This window comes from Neopsephotus bourkii, unplaced genomic scaffold, assembly GCF_033783945.1.
Source record: "Neopsephotus bourkii isolate Nb327-2 ecotype Australia unplaced genomic scaffold, CSIRO-AGI_Nbou_v1 NB_1063, whole genome shotgun sequence".
NCBI lineage: Eukaryota > Metazoa > Chordata > Aves > Psittaciformes > Psittacidae > Neopsephotus > Neopsephotus bourkii.
In genome coordinates this window covers 21,470-39,752 of record NW_026901551.1, presented here as the reverse complement: position 1 = coordinate 39,752, position 18,283 = coordinate 21,470, and the positions used below count along the sequence as shown (strand labels likewise).

General features: G+C 53.9%; 3 protein-coding genes across 4 annotated transcripts; 1 reads left to right on the top strand and 2 right to left on the bottom strand.

Annotated features, from left to right (window-relative positions):
* Positions 1-131: 131 nt before the first annotated feature.
* DNAJC14 (DnaJ heat shock protein family (Hsp40) member C14) lies at positions 132-2,396 on the bottom strand. Its single transcript, XM_061361727.1, has 6 exons — positions 1,289-2,396; positions 1,101-1,207; positions 898-1,017; positions 664-824; positions 494-587; positions 132-413 (listed from the first exon to the last, which is right to left on the bottom strand). Exons 1-6 carry the CDS (start codon positions 2,270-2,272, stop codon positions 191-193), a joined length of 1,689 nt encoding a protein of 562 aa, XP_061217711.1. The 5' UTR covers positions 2,273-2,396; the 3' UTR covers positions 132-190.
* A 585-nt stretch (positions 2,397-2,981) lies between these two features.
* On the top strand, positions 2,982-4,551 carry LOC133216805 (transmembrane protein 198-like). The gene is given in 5 exon segments (XM_061361826.1): positions 2,982-3,061; positions 3,063-3,100; positions 3,297-3,743; positions 3,965-4,084; positions 4,478-4,551. Coding segments are annotated over 5 exon segments (759 nt in total).
* On the bottom strand, positions 4,440-6,278 carry PYM1 (PYM homolog 1, exon junction complex associated factor). 2 transcript variants are annotated; one of them, XM_061361821.1, is made up of 3 exons: positions 6,146-6,278; positions 5,446-5,539; positions 4,440-5,152 (listed from the first exon to the last, which is right to left on the bottom strand). In XM_061361821.1, the coding sequence occupies exons 1-3, from the start codon at positions 6,174-6,176 to the stop codon at positions 4,681-4,683; spliced, it is 597 nt and encodes a 198-aa protein (XP_061217805.1). In that variant the 5' UTR covers positions 6,177-6,278; the 3' UTR covers positions 4,440-4,680. The 2 variants fall into 2 exon arrangements, with proteins under 2 accessions (XP_061217805.1, XP_061217806.1); XM_061361822.1 differs by having other exon boundaries at positions 5,346-5,539; positions 6,146-6,200.
* Positions 6,279-18,283: the final 12,005 nt, after the last annotated feature.

Below are 18,283 nucleotides of genomic sequence, written 5' to 3'. Positions count from 1 at the left end.
AAAACACTATGTGAGGGGCACTGGCATGGCACCAGGTGTTTGTACCTCTGTCTCTGGCTGTGTGTACCCCCACCCCCCCCCCCCCGGTTCCCTTGGGAAGCCTCAGAGTATTTAAAAGGAATTCTAAAAAGGAAAAATAGAGCTTTGTTTATTGGAAAGAGCCCTTAGAGTGCCTGGGCCAGAGTCACCCTCAGCGCTGCAGTGGCCGACGCAGCTTCTTCCGCCTCTTGTGCCTCATGTCCCCCTTGGGCGCAGCCCCCTCGGCCTTGGGGGTACTCCTGGGAGGGGCTGCAGCTGCTGGGGGGTTGGGGGGTGGCGGGAAGGGTCCCCCTGGCCCTGAGCTGCTCTGAAAGATGCGGGTGAAGAAATCCTGCAGGTCGCCAGCTGAGGGGGTGTTGCCCTTGGGTGTGCTCCTGCAGTGGGGGGGAAGTGGGGTTTAGGGGTGCCCCAGGCGAGCCTGGTGCCCCCCCACCCAGGGGTGCAGGACACTGACCTGTGGCGCCCTGCGCCCCGCGGCCCAAAGGAGAGGTGATAGGGAACGCGGTGGGTGTCTGGGGAGATGCCCACGCGCTGGCATCCTGCCCACTCTGCAGGAGGGAAGTGGGCACTGGTCACACCAGGGTGCGCAGCAGCACCGCAGGCACCATACAGGGGGACACCCACCTGTGATGTCGTAGATCTTCCCGTCCATCATAGCAAAGTAGGTGATCTTCAGCCCCAGGAGGCTGGACTCTGCCCACAGATCACCCTCCTCTGCTGCATGCAAGTGGCCACACTCGGCACAGTACCGGGCACTCAGCGGGTCCCGGTTCATCTCAAACCGCCTGTGGTTGGGATGGATGAGGACAGGCATTGCCGGGCCCAGCCCCGGCTCCCAGCCCCCCCGCCGGTACCCACCGGTGCTTGCCCTGGCACTTGCTGCACATCATGGTGTTCATGGCCTCACGCAGCTCCTCCTGAAGCCGCCGCAGGAACTCACCCACCGAGCGCGGCAGCTCGTGCTGTGCCATCCAGTTCCTGTGCCAGGGAGGAATCGGGGCTCAGACCCCCGGCACAGAGCTGGGGTAAGGAAGGACCATTCAAAATTCCCTCTTGCTCACATCTCAAACTCCCTCCGACGCTCAGGACTGCTGACTACGTCCCAGGCCGCCCGCAGCACCTTGAATGCTGCCTCTGCCCGGGGGTGCTCGTTCTTGTCTGGGTGAACCTGCCATGGAGAAGGTGGGAACCTCAACACTGCAGCCCCAGGTGGGGGCACAGAGACCCTGCCACCCTCGGTCCCCCTCACCAGCACGGCCAGGCGGCGATAGGCCCTCCTCAGCTCAGTGTCCGACGCTGTCGCCTCCACGCCCAGCACGTGGAAGGGGTTCAGCTCCTCCTCGGGCATCTCGGCCATGGCCAGCAGCCGGGTCACCTCCTCGCCGCGGTCCTCGGGCGCCGCAACCCCCGTCCCACCCGCGGCCCCCGCCCAAGGGGGATCCCGGCATGGCCTCAACCAGACCCAGAGCAGCCCCCACGTCCTGCGGAGCGCGGCCACGTCCAGGAGCCGGCTCCCAGCTGCGCACTGGACCGCGGCGGCGCCGGCGCGGCCGCAGAGCCGCAGGCAACCCAGCAGCAGCATGAGGAGCAGCAGCAGGAGCGCCAGGAGCATCCAGAGCAGGCGGAGGCCGAGCCGTGCCGCGGCGCGCAGGCACCGCGCTGCCCGCAAGGACCCGCTCCGGGCGCGCTGCCCTACGGCGCGGCCCCAGCCCCACACCGAGCCCGGCTCCGCGGCTCCGAGGCGGCAGCAGGAGCAGAGCAGCCGCCCCCCGGCCTCCGCCGCCAGCCTGCGGGCCTGGAGCAGCGGCTCCCGCCACCCAGCCGCGGCCTCGGCCCCGCGACTCCTCCTCCGCGGCGGCTGCGGCCGCTTCCCCTCCCGCCTGCTCCCCTCCTCCTTCTTGACCGCCGCGCGCTGCCGCCGCCCGGGCCGCTGGAGCCCCGCGTCCTCCTCCTCGTCCTCCTCCTCGGCCGCGGCACTCGGGGCAGACGCCGGTTCCCCCCGGCAGCGGCAGCAGCGCTCGGGGCCTGGGTCGTGCTCGCCGTCCCCGTCCCCGTCCTCCTCCTCCTCCTCCTCCTCCCGGCCGGCAGCCGCTGCCCACCCGCAGCTCCCGTTCCAGCCTGCGCTGTCCCAGCCGCGGCGGCCACCGGTGACCCCGGGCTCCTCCAGGCTCCCACCGGAGCCGTCGCCTCCTTCAGCCGCCGCCGCTGCTTCCCGGTGCCGCGGCTGCTCCATCCCGGCGGCCCCACTGGCCCCGGACGGGCTTAAGTCACAGCCATGTCCTGAAGGGCCAGAGCGGGGTCAGCGCCGACAGAGCGGCCCCAGGACCCCCCGACCGGCCCTGAGCACCCCCCGTTGCCAGGGCCCCCCCAAGGGCCGGTGCTCAGGCCCCACTTCAGGACCTGCGGGGGGATCCGGGTCTCACCGCGCCGGCGCCCGTCCGGGCTCGGGGGGGTTCCACCACCTTCCCCCCCCAGTTTGCGTCCTGCAGCACTTCCGCCACCGCCCACTCCCAGAGCCGGGCCCTGGAGCCGGAGCGTCCCCGCTCCTAACCCCGCCCCTTAAAGGAGCAGCACCTTCTCCCCCGTCCCCCCTTAACCGCAGGAGGGGCCCATCCCGCTCTCGGGGGGGTCCCGGTCCCGCCCCACCGCGACCCCCGTGGCCGGCGGCGAGCGGGTGAGTCCCGGGGAGGGTGGGCACCGAGGGGGGATTCCCGTCCCGCCGCCCCTGCTGTCCCAATGGTCCCGGTGTGGTGTCCCCCAGAGCTCCCGGTTTCCCTCCCGGAGCTCCTGTTCCCAGCGCTCCCACCTCGCCTGCCTCGCACTTTCCCCCAGATGTTCTCCCCAGGAGGCGCTGCCAGATGTGGGTGGGGGGAGGAAGGGCTGAGTACCGGGGGGAGGTCACTGGGGGCTCACAGACACCCATTCCCCCCCAGTCCCATGTCATGGGGCCCGGCCCCCGCCTTGTGCCCTGCTGCACCCCGGAGCCACGGCCCCACTACGAGCTGGTCCCCACTGTTCCCTGTGCTTGGAGTGCTCCTGGGGCTCCTGTGTGGCTGTTTCAGTGGGCGCCGGGGGGGCAGAGCTGGGGGGTGGCACTGGGGCTCACTTGGGGAGAACCACAAGCCCATGGAGGGGGTTGTACTGTGGCACAGGGGGGGACAAAGGTGTTCTAGGAGACAGAGCCAGGAGGGTGGCACAGGGGGACACTGCGGGGCACGGCCATGGCAGCACCAGTGACTGTCTCATGCCGGTGCCAGGCTACCGCTGCTTCAGGGCTGTCATGTTCCTCTCTTGGCTGCTCTTCAGCTCCGCTGTCAACTTCATGCTGTGCTACGGGCAGCTGGGGCCAGTGGCGAGCGTGGGTATCGCGCTGCCCACCGTGCTGCTGTGCAGCATCGGGCTCTTCATGAGGGGGCTGCTGCTAGCCGCAGCCACGCTGGCCATGGCTGCACCGGTGCCGCTGAGCACGGCGCTGACGCTCCTCTGCGCACTCCAGGTGCTGCGCTGGACCACGGGGGTGACTGTGGTGGCCACCGCGGCACCGGGAGCCACCACTGTCCTGGTAGGTGCCGATTACTTTGTGGAGGCACTTGTGCTGGTGCTGTTTGTGTGCGAGCAGCTGCTGGGAGCCTGGGCCCTGCTCAGCTTCTTTGCTGAGATGCTCCAATGGAGGGTCATGGCCCACAGCTGTGCACATAGCGCCGGTAAGTGGGGGAACACAAGGAGCACATGCTGCCCATGGGGCTTCTGAGCGGATGGGCAACGGGACAGTGGGATGGGAACATGATGGGAAAGGGATTGGGATGGGGATAAGGCTGGGATTGTGATGATAATGTCAGGATGGGGAAGGAACTGGGATGTGGATAGGATAGGGACTGGGATGGGAATTGGGATGTGTCCCACTGGGCTCGACCCGTACCCACAGCCCCCTGCAGCTCTTGGCAGCAGCAGCTCCTGTGGCAGAAAGAGACCGAGAGTCGGATGAACCCGACTCCCTCCGAGGACCCCCAGGGGTGGCACGCAGCCCCCAGTGAGCCTGTACCAGGTGGGCTGAGCAGGGCCTGCTGGGGACGATCCCTCCACGTGCCTTCTCCTTTAAATACACAAATGAGGTGCTATATTTCCCACCCTAATCAGGGCATGGTCATGGTGTGGGAAGGGCTTCAGGGACACCTCCCATGGGGCAAATCTCCAGCCCTCCCTAGTGCTGCTTGCCCCATAACCTGCCTCCCCCCACCAAAAACTCTGTCAAAAGAAAGCCCCACTTCTATTTTTGTAGGACCTACCCAAACACTACCATGGGACCAACCCCTCCAATTCTCCCCAGAGCCTCAACCCTATGGTGGGGGGGTCTTACCCTGTCATGGGGCTCCCAAAGGACAACCCCATGGACCAGGAGCTGCCAGCGCTGGGGCTCTGCTGGGTTTATTGTCACCAGGGTTTGAAACAAGGCCGGGACAAGACCATGACAAGGAACACGAGGGGCTGGGTGGGGAGGGGGCCACGAGATGAGACCCCCCCAATAAAATAAAACAGCAAATAAAAAAGAAGGATAAAGGGAGAAGTGTCCAAACGCTGCTGCGTTCCCAACAGTGGGAACAACTGTTCCAATACCACCCCCCACACCCCCTGATTCCCCCGCTATGAGTCCCTCTCCAGGTCCCGCAGTTCCTCCTCCAGTGTTTTCCTCCGGCTCAGCTTCTCAAGCTGCTCGCGGGTGGGATTTGGGACCTCACCGGCGTCCAGGCGCTGCTGCAGTTCCTCTACCTGCCGCAGCTTCTTCCGCAGGTTCTTCAGCCTCCGGCTCCTCTCTGAGGCCGGAGCGTCACCGGGGCTGGTGCCAGGGCTCACGACAGGGCTGGCAGTGCCACAGCCCGGCAGCGGCTCCGACAGTGCCGAGCGCTCCAGCGCCTGGATCAGTTCGTCCGTGTCCCGCTCCCCCTTTTCCTGCTGCTGCTTCCTCTTCTCCTTCCGTTTCAAGTTCCGTTTGGCTGCCTTGGATAGTCCCGTGTCGCTGGGCTCTGCTTTCCCGGGTGCTGCTGCTGCTTCTGGGTTCAGCCCTGGTGGCAGCTCTGGTTTGCTCCGGAAGAACTTGACGTATTTGTTCTCATACCTGCATGGGGGGAAACAGCTTGTGAAGGCTCTGTGTGGCCCCCACAGTGGTGCCACAAACCCCTGGTCCCAGGAGCCAGCCCCATGCCACCGGTGAAACCTCTCCAAAGCTCTGTGCCCGCAAGGGGATCAATATGTACCAGGCAGGACACAGTTATGGGACAGGGGTGAGGGGGTCGGAATCGCGCGGGCACCTGGAAAGAGACTTGGAGCTCAAGATGTCACCGGGGATGGAGGGAACGGGATGGGACATGCCCCACGTGTGGCACCGGGGACACGGACACCGTCACTTACACCGGCACCTCCTCCTGTGGCACGTAACCGGCCTTCACCCGCCGCTGCTTCCGCCACGTCCCGTCTGGGCGCTGTGTCGAGGCAATGTACTTCCCTGTGGAGGACCACAGTCAGGCCTGGATATGGGGCACCCCACAAGGGCCCTGGGACACCCCACGGACACCATGGAGCACCCCACAGACCCACAAGGGCCGTAAGACACCCCAAAGGAAAACCCCCGGTCTGTGGGGCGTCCCATGGACCTCAAAGGACACCCCACAAGACAACCTATACACCTCGTGGGACACCCTACGGACCCCAGGGGGCTTTGTGGCCCCCCCACGAATCCCACGGGACACCGCGAGAACCGGGGCAAGGGAGCGCGAGGCTGCCCTGACCCAGCCCCACAGCGACAGGCGAGGTGCCCCATAGCGAACGGCAGTGGGGGGTGCGGGGGAGCCGACAGAGCCCCACAGACAGTGTAGGCAGCCTTCGCCAAAGGGATCGGGGCCTGCCCCACAGGGACCGCAGGTGGGCGCTGCCCTATGGAGCGGGAGGGGGCCGCCCATGCCACAGCTCCGGGTCCGGTCCCACAGCGCCGGGTCCGCCCCAAAGCGCCGGGTCCTGCGCAACAGCGTCGGGCTGTGCCCCACAGCGCCGTGCCCTGCCCCATAGCCCGCGTCCTGACCCACAGCGCCGGATCCGGCCGCGCCGCACTCACCGGTCTCATCAGTCACATAGGGAGTCGCCATCTTGCGAGCACGACACACTTCCGGCCTCCAGGCCCCGCCCCGGACGTTAGCGGCGGCTGTAGGGCGTGGCCTCGAAGGGGCGGAGCTACCCGTGGGGTGAATTAAAGGAGACGTAGCTAATTGGGGTCAATTAAAGGGGCGGAGCTAATTGCAGTTAATTTAAGGGGGGTTTCAGTCAGGTCTCACCTTCGCGTTTGCTACAGCAATGGGAGGCACCCCGGGCTTCAACCAGGTCTGACACCACTTCACTTTGGCTTCGCTGCACTGCGCCCTGCTGAGGCCTAAAGCTCGACCGCAGAAGATTGAATCCCACAATGGAGTGGCCTTGGGGGGTGATAGCGGAATAGACTCCACAACTTCGTTAAAGTTGTAAAGTAGATACGCTTTATTCAGCTGAAGACGCATGGGGGATTGGTCCTCCAAAAAGCATGTGAGCCTCAGTGCCGTTTTCCTTTTACATTTATCCTGTAAAGTCATACATATGTATTAGGTTGCACAATACGCCTATACATATTCATATTCTACCCGCCCCCCCCCCCCACCGCTTCATATTGTAATGAGCTAAAAGGCTCTCCACGCATGCGCAGTGCCTCCTGGTGGTCTTGGGCAGGGGTCTTCAGATGAAGTAAGCAGTCTTCCTCTTGTGGGTAGGGGTCTTCAAGATGAAGTAAACGAGTCTTCCTCAGGCTTGAACTTTTTACCTCTGGTCCTCACGCATGCTCTTTAGGAGCTGGATGGGTCTGGTCTATGTCCAACTGGTTTAATGAGCTATTCCATTCGTTAGGAAGTTTTATCTTAGCATCTGCTGAGCTTGTCAAGCCAGCTATGACTTAAGCAGTACTCCTTGTACAACCCCCCCTATTCTCCTCATTAGGAGGTTCTGTCCGGGTACTGCCTGATAAGACATCTGCTGAGCTTGTCAAGCTTGTCATAGCTTGTCAGCTATGACTTAAGGAGTACCCCTTGTACAACCCCCCCCGTACATTCTGTCTAACCCCCCTGTACATTTTGCCTAACCCCCTTGTACAACCCCCCTGTACATAATAAGCCACATCAGTTTCAGGGAGACCATCTTCCCTGTATTCTATCTAACTCTTGCTTCTGGTAGGTTAAAGCCAATCCCTTTGTCCTGCCCCTCCATTCCTTATCTAAAGCTCCTCTCCAGGTTTCCTGTAGCCCCTTTAGGTACTGGAGCTGCTCTGATGTCTCCCCTTCAGGAGCCTTCTCTTCTCTAGGCTGAACCAGCCCAGCTCTCTCAGCCTGGCTCCAGAGCAGAGCTGCTCCTGACCATCTCCGTGGCCTTCTCTGGCCTTACTCCAGCTGCTCTATCTTCTGGGGAGCTCTTTGGCACCCCAAAACTCACCCCTAAAGTTGGTGGGACTGTTGCAGAGTTCACCTTCCCAGGACTGTTGGGGATGAGGCAAAGCAGAGGTGCAGATGTGAAGGGAGGTGACACAGCATTAGTGACACCCAAAACCACCCCAAAGACCTTTTTCGCTTTAAAATGCGGCTTTTTTTAACCTTTTAATGAATTTTTGTTTTTGCTGTACAATGATGGTTTTCTTGCTTTAAAATGAAGATTTTTGCCTTAAAATGATTTTTTTTTTTGCTGTAAAATTAAGACTCATCAGAACATGATTATTGTGATCACTATGGGGTCTCTATGAGTCTCTATCTATTGCTGTGCGCCCCTGTGGGTCTGTTGGGCTCTGTGAGTTTTTTCTGGCTTGCTATTGGGCATCTAAAAGATTTTTTTTTACTAAAAAGAACTAAAAAGCAAAGAAATCTGAAGAAAAAATTAATAAAAACCCAAATAAATAAACCCACGTAAAGACAATAAAAAGCAAAAGAGAGAATAATGTGTTTATAACTTATTACAAAGCAAATAAAAAAGAAATAGGTGTGAGCAAGCCTGAATGAATCTTGAATAAAAGTGAATGAAAGTTCATAAAAATGAATAAAAGCCAATAAAAAGATCAGTTGGTGTTGGGGTTCTTATGGGGTGCGACGGGGTAGTGGGGGCCCTATGGGGCACTTGGGGACCCCTCACAGGGCTCTTGGGCATCTCTATAGGGCACCATGCCATTGACGATGCTGATGATGTCATCATGGTCCTAGTGACATCATGACACCATAAGTCAATAGAAGCCATGGGGTGTGTGTTGTGCATCTGTAGGGAACTATGGGGCATTGAGGAGTGGGCCTATGAGGTGCTATGTGACAGTGCAGGGTGTCTATATGGCTCTACGTGTTGTCACAGGGCCAAGTGTCAGTCAATAGGTATCTAGTAGTTGCTCAGTACAGTGTGTCCAGGGCTCACTACAGGGTGTCCATGGAGTATCTGTAGGTTGCAGTGTATCATTATGGGGATTTATGGGTCTCTATGGGGCATTTGTGAGTCACTTTGAAGTGTACATGGCGTGCTGTGGATGTCTATTGGTCACTGTGAGTCTATATGGGATGTCTATAGGGTGACCATGGGGTGCTGTGAATGGCTATGGGCTGTCTATGGGTCACTGTAGGTTCATCAAGAGTTGCTGTGGGGTGTCTATGGGTTGCTCTGGGACAATATGGGGTGTTTATAAGAAGTCTATGAGGCTCAGGGGACCTATTAGTGGGCTGCATGGGGATATAGGAGGTGTCAAGGGGTTGCACTAGATCAATATAAGCTATCTACAAAAAAAAAAAAAAGTTACCAAAAGTGACTACTTCAAATCTTGAGAAAATTGAGCAAAATGTGAGCAAAGCATAATCAAGAAGTGAGCTAAATGTGACTAAAGTGAATAAAAATGAAAAAAAATGAAGCCTGAAAAAAAAAATAAAAAAGTTGTTCTGCAATATGTGAGGTTCACAGTGGTGCGGCCATCATTGCTGTTGCTCCTTGCTTTCCAACTTCAAAATCCATTTGAATCTGACCTCTGAAGCACGTGCTCTTGGCTGCCCAACAGCAGAGTGAGTACAGCGTGGACGTTTGGCCTCTGCTTTCACAGCCGAAGAGCCATGAGGGAACGCTTGTGCTGGGAATGTTCAGCACACAGTCAGCTTTGCAACGGTGCCACCATTGTTTCTGTCACTCCTCAAATTCATACCTAAAAGTCCATTTCAATTCAACATCTCTGGTGGTGGCTCTCAGCTGAGTAGCAGCAGTATTAGTAGAGAATGAATGTTTGGAATCTCGTCCCACAGCTAAAGAGGCAGGAGTGAAAGGTGGTGCTGGGAATCTTCAACACACGGTCAGCTTTGCAACGGTGTCACCATCATTGCGGTTGCTTCTCAATTTCATACCTAAAAGTCCATTAGGTATGTCTCTATGGGGTGTCTATGGGTCTCTGTAGTGTCCCTATGGGTCTCTATGGGTCCCTATGGGGTCTCTATGGGTCACCCCTCTCTGCCCCCCAGCGCCATCTGTGGGGCCGCGGTCTCCTTGCTGTGGCCCCAGGACCCGGCCGGACCCAGCCCCTACCAGCGGAGAACCTCGATCCGTCAGCGGGGGGGCGTGGCCTCGGATGTATGAATGGGCGGAGGGGGACTTTCTGTGGCCCCGCCCCTCACGCCTGGCCCCACCCCGCACCTGTGGCCCCGTTCAGTGGCGCCACCACCGGGACGTGCAGCGCAACGGGCGCGGGGCCCACGTGATCGCCGGCACCGCCGGGTACAGCTTCGGGAACCTCCTGCTGCCCGGCAAGTGCCGCACGGACACCATAGGGATACCAGTATGGATATAGGGAACACCAGTATGGATATAGGGACACCAGTATAGACATAGGGTACACCAGTATGGACATAGGGAGACCAGTATAGATATAGGGGTATACCAGTATGGGTATAGGGATACACCAGTATGGGTATAGGGATACATCAGTATGGGTATAGGGATACATCAGTATGGATATAGGGTTACACGAGTATGGACATAGGGACACCAGTATGGACATCGGAATACAGCAGTATGGATATAGGGTCACCAGCATAGACATAGGGTACACCAGTATGGATATAGGGAGAACAGTATGCATATAGGGGTACACCAGTATGGATATAGGGATACACCAGTACGGACATAGGGATACACCAGTATGGATATAGGGGCACATCAGTACGGATATAGGGATACAGCGGTACGGATATAGTTTACAGCAGTATGGATATAGGGATACACCAGTACGGACATAGGGATACACCAGTATGCATATAGGTTACACCAGTATGGATATAGGGATACACCAGTACGGACATAGGGATACACTAGTACGGATCTAGGGATACACCAGTACGGATATAAGTTACACCAGTATGGATATAGGGATACAACAGTACAGACATAGGGATACACCAGTATGGACATAGGGATACACCAGTATGGGTATAGGGTACACCAGTATAGATACAGTGATACACCACTACGGACATAGGGATACACCAGTATGGATATAGGGGTATACCAGTACGGATATAGGGATACACCAGTACGGAAATAGGGATACACCAGTATGGATATAGGAATACATCAGTATGGATATAGGGATACACCAGTATGGATATAGGGATACATCAGTATGGATATAGGGTACACCAGTATGGATATAAGGTACACCAGGATGGATATAGGGATACACCGGTATGGACGTAGGGATACCCCGGTATGGACGTAGGGATACACCGGTATGGACATAGGGATACACCGGTACGGACATAGGGTTACACCGGTACGGACATAGGGTTACACCGGTACGGACATAGGGTTACACCGGTACGGACATAGGGTTACACCGGTACGGACATAGGGTTACACCGGTACGGACATAGGGTTACACCGGTACGGACATAGGGATACACCAGTATGGATATAGGGATACATCGGTATGGATATAGGGATACACCGGTATGGATATAGGGATACACCGGTACGGACATAGGGTACACCAGTATGGACATAGGGATACACCAGTATGGACATAGGGATACACCAGTATGCGTATAGGGTACACCAGTATGGGTATAGGGTACACCACTACGTACATAGGGATACACCAGTACAGACATAGGGATACACCAGTACGGACATAGGGATACACCAGTATGGATATAGGGATACACCAGTACGGACATAGGGTACACCAGTATGGACATAGGGATACACCAGTATGCGTATAGGGTACACCAGTATGGGTATAGGGTACACCAGTATGGGTATAGGGTACACCACTACGTACATAGGAATACACCAGTATGGATATAGGGGTATACCAGTATGGATATAAGGATACACCAGTACGGATATAGGAATACATCAGTATAGATATAGGGATACACCAGTATGGATATAGGGATACATCAGTATAGATATAGGGTACACCAGTATGGATATAAGGTACACCATTATGGACATAGGGATACCCCAGTATGGACATAGGGATACACCAGTATGGATATAGTGACCCCAGTATGGACGTAGGGATAACCAGTATGGATATAAGGATACACCGGTATGGATATAGGGTTACACCAGTACTGACATAGGGATACACCAGTACGGACATAGGGATACATCAGTATGGATATAGGGTACACCAGTATGGATATAGGGATACACCAGTATGGATATAGGGATACACCAGTACGGACGTAGGGATACCCCAGTATGGACGTAGGGATACCCCAGTACGGATGTAGGGATACCCCAGTACGGACGTAGGGATACACCAGTATGGATATAGGGTACACCAGTATGGATATAGGGTACACCAGTACGTACATAGGGATACACCAGTACGGACATAGGGATACACCAGTATGGACATAGGAACACCCCAGTACGGGCATAGGGACCCCCAGTACAGAGCAGGGACCCCAGTACGGACACAGGGACCCTGATACAGGCACAAGCACCCCACGCCCCCAAAACCACCCCTGGGTCCCCAAATCCAGCTCCAGGCCCCCCAACCCCCTCCCCCCCCAGAGCTCCAAAACCAGCTTCAGAGACACCAGGAACCAGTCTGGGACCCGCAGACCCCCCTGGAACCCCACAAGAGTCCTCCCTTTGTACCCCCCCTTTGTATCCCCCCCTCTGAAACCCCTTTGAACCCCCCCATTGCAGGCTATGAGCTGCCCTGGGAGGACCCGGCCCTGCCGTACCCCACGGCCTTCGCCCGGCCCCTGGAGGTGGCCATCGGGGCCAGCGATGGGGCCAGTGATTACGGGAACAAGTTCGGGGAGCCCGTGCTGGCCGGTGAGTTGGGACCCCCCCCGGTGCTGGCCGGTGAGTGGGGAACCCCCCCCATAGAGACCCCCCCCGGTGCTGGCCAGTGAGTGGGGACCCCCTCCCCATAGAGACCCCCCCCGGTGCTGGCCAGTGAGTGGGGACCCCTCCCGGTGCTGGCCAGTGAGGGGGAACCCCCCCCTGGTGCTGGCCAGTGAGCATCCCCAGCCCGGCCTGGTCCTTACCAACTCTCAGGCTCCTCCAAAGCTGCTCAATACTGGGCTCGCCTGCCACCAAAGCCCTTCCGCAGTCTCACCTGGGGCTCCTCCTCCCCTCCGTGCTCTAGGAGTGCAACAAAAGCCAAGGGCCATCGCTCCTGCGAAACTGACCCACCCCGCAAACCTTCTCCTTACCTGCCTGACTCACCTCAAGCACTCCTCCGCCTCCAAAGCTCGAGGGCAAGACCTGCAACACCAAACACCCAATACTAAACGCATTCAACACCTTCTTCTCAACTCTAACCTGCCACATGCATGCACAAACGTCTTACCTCCTCTAAGCCCTCCTCCGTTGGTACCTTCAACACACACGAGGTACCTGCGGCACCTGAAACACAAAGGGAAACAGACAAAGGCTGAGAGATGGTTCGAAGGAACACCCTTCCCTCAGCAAATCCCAACTCCCTCACCCATCACTCTGCTATTCTTCCGCAGCCTTTGCACGGCTTCTTTTCTCTTCTTTCAGCACGTGCACCGCCTGCAAAACACAACGTTAAGACCTGGTTTTCATCTCACAAAAACTGTAAGACACTCCATCAGTTGCTGCTTCAGTCTGCTAAGCACAGCTCACCTAGTTCAAGACAGCTCCGGGCAAACGAGCTCGCTTTGCTCCTCCCTGCGCACCTCCAAATTCAAAACACACACAAAGTCATAAGCCCACCAGCACAATAAACTGAAACTTCCTTCTGAACACCACAAATTTACCCACCTGGTACCCTAACTCAGCTCAACCCTCCTACACCAGCCTCTCACAGGGGGCTAACCATCTCGCCACCTGCAAGAATAACCTGGCTTTATTAACCGCAAAGCCAACCAAAAGCTTATTCTGCCTCTAAGTCACAGCCCAAGCTCACACCGACACTCAGGTTGACATGCATACACAGACTGACGTTCAGACAGTCGCAGCACAGCCCCTACACCCTCTGCCTCAGACACTAACTCCAAATATACTATCACACCCACTCCCAAGAAGACTCTCTGGCCCTGACTCGTTCATTACAAGCTTATTCTAAGAGCTCTTCTGTCCATTCACACAGCTCATCAAGAGTACACAGCTACACTGTCATTATAAAACTGCACCACATACCTTGCACAGTTCAACAATTCCAGGTGAGACAAAACCAGAGACAAGCAAACAACTCACTAATAGTTTATTAACATGGCAAACTATAGAGATAGGAAAGGATACTTCTCATGCTTCCTTATCTTACCAAGCCCAAGGACCCTGGGAAGACCATCAGCAAACCAGCTCCGAGAATCATCATGGCAGTGCGAGGTGGCAGGCTCAGCCTTAGCGGGCGTCCCCGCGCAGGCAACCTTCACCTGCCTGGCATGAGCTTCTGCCTCCCTCACACAGCATGAGGCTCAGGCTTTCACACTCACAAAAACTGAACACTCATTGCAACGCAGGGGGCCAGCCCACGTTGCAAGAAGCGCCCAACCAAATCTAAGAAGGTCTCCAAGGCTCAGGACTTTCCCAGGCACTTCGAAAGCAGAACTTTCTGGCTAGGAACCAAAGCTGGACACCGCATGAAGCAGCCAAAGCAAAACCCTCTGCGAGAGGCCCATGACAACAAACAGCACCTTTCCCACCCTTGTGTGTTTCACCACAGATCATTACCTATTCTCCCTGACACAGCACCCCAGACTTCAGCCCCACAAAAGGCACCTTTTCATCCTGGCATTTAACTCTGAGGCACTACCTACACTAAAACTGATCATTCCCCTCCCAGGCACCTCCAAGGGTGTTCTCAGACATTCTGGCTCAAATACTACATTGGAATGCTACAGCTCAAACCCCTTCTTGCCATTCTGACATTGTCCCCCACCCCCTCGCCTCATAAAGGACCCACTCTACTTAACGTGCATAGTGCCATGCATCTCCATGGAGCCGCACTGCTCAGAACTCCCACAGCAGATGCCAGTCATCTTGCGGCCATTGCCAAGTTGCTCTTCATCATCTGCCAGAGACAAACAAACAAAGGGGAACAGGCTGTGTTGGTCATTACCTCCACCACGCCAGCCATCGATGCCCACCACTTCTGTATCTCTTGCTTAGCCTTCTTAATATTATGTTCACCTTGACCAAATCTATTGCAGAATAGGGTGCTGGGCTTCTGCTGCACTCCGGAACCTAGGATACAATAGAGAGAATTAACCATGGTACTTGCAAAAAGTGAGTGACCCTCACAACCAGTGTTGTTACCTCCCTGTGTCATGTCAAACACTCATCTGACTCCAGAGATAGAAAGTAGGACCTGCAGTGACCAACACGAGTAGTGAACCCTTTGACGTGTTATTCTCAACTCTGAGTCACCACTCAGGCAGACAATCCTTTTACCTTCTCACAGCCCTCCTCAGTCGGCAGCTTCACCTCTCCTGAGTTACCTGTGGCACCTAAAACCAAAACTGAAACAGGCAGACATTGAGAGAAAAATAGAAGCTGCAGCTCCCTGAAAGAAGCTGTTTCTTGGGTATCCCAAGCATGGCTCACCTTAGCTGAGTCATCTGAATGTTCTTTTTCAGCTGGAGACTGAGGGTGACTTTGGGTCAGGGAGGCTCATCCAAGTAGTCTGAACCAGAAATTCTGTGTTAGAATCAGTATGAGATTTATGTGGATGTATGAGCCAACCAGTGTCAGATTGAGCCTAAGTGAGTGTGAGGCCAAGTCTGAGCCAGAGAGTGTCTGTGCAATTTAAATGGAGCATGAGTCTGAGCCAGAGCCAGTCTGGGTGAGAGGGGGCCTGCGTGGTCTCTGAGTCTTAAATGGGAGTCTGAGCCACAGAGAAAAAGCCAAAAATTAAAGCTGGGAAGCAGCCAATGAACCAGAGCCACGTTAAGTAAGACTCAGCTGTGGATTGTCAGGGTTCTTTTATCCCAGCTGGGAGTTTGCCCCACCCCTGACCCACAGCACTGAGGGAAGGGTTATGGGTGACACCCTCACTCCATAACACAGTCAAGCTGTAGCTGCCCTACCCATGTAAGCTCATGCTGCAAAATAGCCCCTGCCTTTCCCTCAGCCCCATGCTATACTTCAAACCCCTTCCTGCCATCCTGATCTTGTCCCCCACCCTCCAGTCCCAAGCAGCAGTCCTTCTGCTTACCTTCTATACTGCCATGGATCTCAAACTGATCCTGGGATCTTGCCACAGCTGCCAAGTTCCTCTTTATCACCTGCAAGAAACAGAAGAACCAACATGAGCACCCTGTGCTGGCCATCATCATCACCACCATCATCATCATCATCACCACCACCACCCCACCCACCAATGCTGGCCTGTTCTGTAACAGCCCTCTTTCTCTTTCAAAGCTCCCAACCTTGGCTAAACCACCTGAATGTCTTTATTTAGTTAGAAAGGGAGAGCGAGTCTGAGCCAAGAACTCTGTGTTAGTCTCAGTGTGAGACTTGTGTGGATGAGTGAGGCAGTCAAAGCCAGGTTGAACCTAAGTGTGAGCTAGAGCACCTGTGCAGCTTAAACATAGGAGTCTGAGCCACTCTGTGTGGAAATAAGCTCCTGTGAATCCGAAACCCAGAATCTGAGATTAAAAAAACCCTACACAGTCAGAAACTAAACATAATTCTCAGCCTGACTTCATAAAACTGAACTATGCAGTCTGTGAGCTTTGAATGTAAACCTAAAGGACAAAAAAGAAACCAAACATTTAAAAACCAGAGATAAGGCAATAAAGCAAAATCCAACCAAAACCAACCCAGCTGTCCCTTGTCAGGCTGCTTTTATCTCAGGTAGTGATTGCCCCCACCCCTGAGCCAGGGCATTGAGGGAGGGGCTGTGGGTAGGGCTTGGGATATATAAGGCACAGCTTCCAAACAGGGAGCTTCTTTTGGGTTTGGCTTTTATCAAGGTGAGGTGTTTGGGGTGTTTTGAGGTTTTTATGCTTTGTCTTTTATTTTTTGCTTTGTTTTTTTAATTTTTTTGGAATGCTTATTTTCTGAACTAAAATTTTTAAGTTTTGTTAATACTTATGTGGGCATGTGCCAATCAACTTTTTTTGTGCTGTGGATTTATTTAGGGTGCTGTGGTTTTGAGTGCTTTTGAGCTTAGCAAGCTTTTTTGGATGTTCTCAGGCATAGAAAATATGGCCAAAGTTGTTTTTTTTTTGTTTTTCTTACTTTATTTACTTTTTTTTTTGCATTTAATGGTTATGATAGTGGCTACTAAACCAACATTCCAGTTATATGAAGCTGCTTTTGGGTGTATGTACTTATAAAAAGTAAGTTGAATGCCTAGGTTAAAAAAAAACCAAAACAGTATATTTATGTTGTTTTGGGATGTACAGACTGTTAAAAAACTGGTGCTTTTTGGTGGAGAGTAGTAAAAAGAATTTTTTTAGCTTATAAATTTCTCCTTTTATGCATCTAAAGTATAGAGAGCACAGGTTCTTTACAGTCTGCATGGAATTAATATTTCAGAGTTCTTTATTTGTCTGTGAAGTATTATATGGCTGATTTTTATTATTTTTTCTTACTGCAGATAATAAAAAATAAATGGCTGGATGCAGTAAATACTCTTGTTTCTAATAGTGGAGTTCTGAGCATTAAGTTTTGCTTTAGAGTTATGGGACTATAAAAACTAAGAAAGAAGAATATTTTCTGACAGGAAAGGCCTGAGGAGAACCATCAGTACAGCAGGAAGAGCTTTGAAATGTACCATGGGGATGAGAAAAATAAAATGGGATGTTTTATAGCACCATCTTCGAGTGTGTATGGTAGTGCAGCATGACTGTTTCAATGAGTATATTTGCTTGTGATTTGCATTGGCACTTCCACATCATTTAAATGAAGGGGTCAGAGAGATGTGGCTTGCGTGTTTTTTTTCGTTCATATTAAATTAACTCATTCTAGAAGAAAGGTCTTGAAATTGGCTGTTGAGAACCTAAGCTGATGAATTAGCTTAACACAATTTTTAACTTCTTTAAATTGTTTCTTTTCTTTCTGAAATCCAAGTCTAGTTGTGGCTGTATAGAACTGATGTGGTTCCGCAGCAATGGCAGGAGGGAATGCTGAAGTAACATAGTTTGTTTTGAGCTAACATGGTGGCTGTATTGCTGGTCCAGCTAGTTAGAAGCTTTTTATTTAGTTTCTTTCCCTGAGTAGTGGAGGAAGTGAGTTCATTTCTAACATGCATATTAATTTCTTGCCCCATTAAAGAACTTGTAAACAGTGGTTTTGTACAGGAAAGGTCTTAAATCAGTTTCTGCTTCACTGGCATTGGTAACTGTGCCAAGGGACCAGTACATAGAAACAACTCTGTGATCGAAAGTGTTCTTGAGCTTAATCTTCCACTATTCAGAATGCTGATTATAAAGAAATAATTGAGGGGATCAATTTGAGGGCTGAACTACTCATGCTTGGCTGATATCTAACCAGCTAACAGTGTCAGTACAAAATGCTACAGTGTACTTTTCACCCTGCTCAGAGGGGGTTGAAGTTGGAACTTAATCTGTGTAAAGGCCAGGCGTTGTCTGAAAGGAAGCAGAAAATTCATTAATATCTAAGCTTTTTGAGAGTTTTCTGTGTGTAATTCTCAACCTGACTTCATAAAATTGAAGCTATGCAGTCTGTGAGCTTTGAAAGTAAACCTAAAGCATAAAAAAAAACCCCAAAAACT

Coding starts and splice junctions, on each gene's coding strand:
- DNAJC14 (XM_061361727.1), bottom strand. CDS start 2,272: ATGGAGCAGCCGCGGCACCGGGAAGCAGCGGCGGCGGCTGAAGGAGGC. Junction 1,018..1,100: donor CGTCGGAGGGAGTTTGAGAT/GTGAGCAAGAGG, acceptor TCCCTGGCACAG/GAACTGGATGGCACAGCACG. Junction 825..897: donor AAGTGCCAGGGCAAGCACCG/GTGGGTACCGGC, acceptor TCCCAACCACAG/GCGGTTTGAGATGAACCGGG.
- PYM1 (XM_061361821.1), bottom strand. CDS start 6,176: ATGGCGACTCCCTATGTGACTGATGAGACCG. Junction 5,540..6,145: donor CTATGTGACTGATGAGACCG/GTGAGTGCGGCG, acceptor GGTCCTCCACAG/GGAAGTACATTGCCTCGACA. Junction 5,153..5,445: donor CCACAGGAGGAGGTGCCGGT/GTAAGTGACGGT, acceptor CCCCCCATGCAG/GTATGAGAACAAATACGTCA.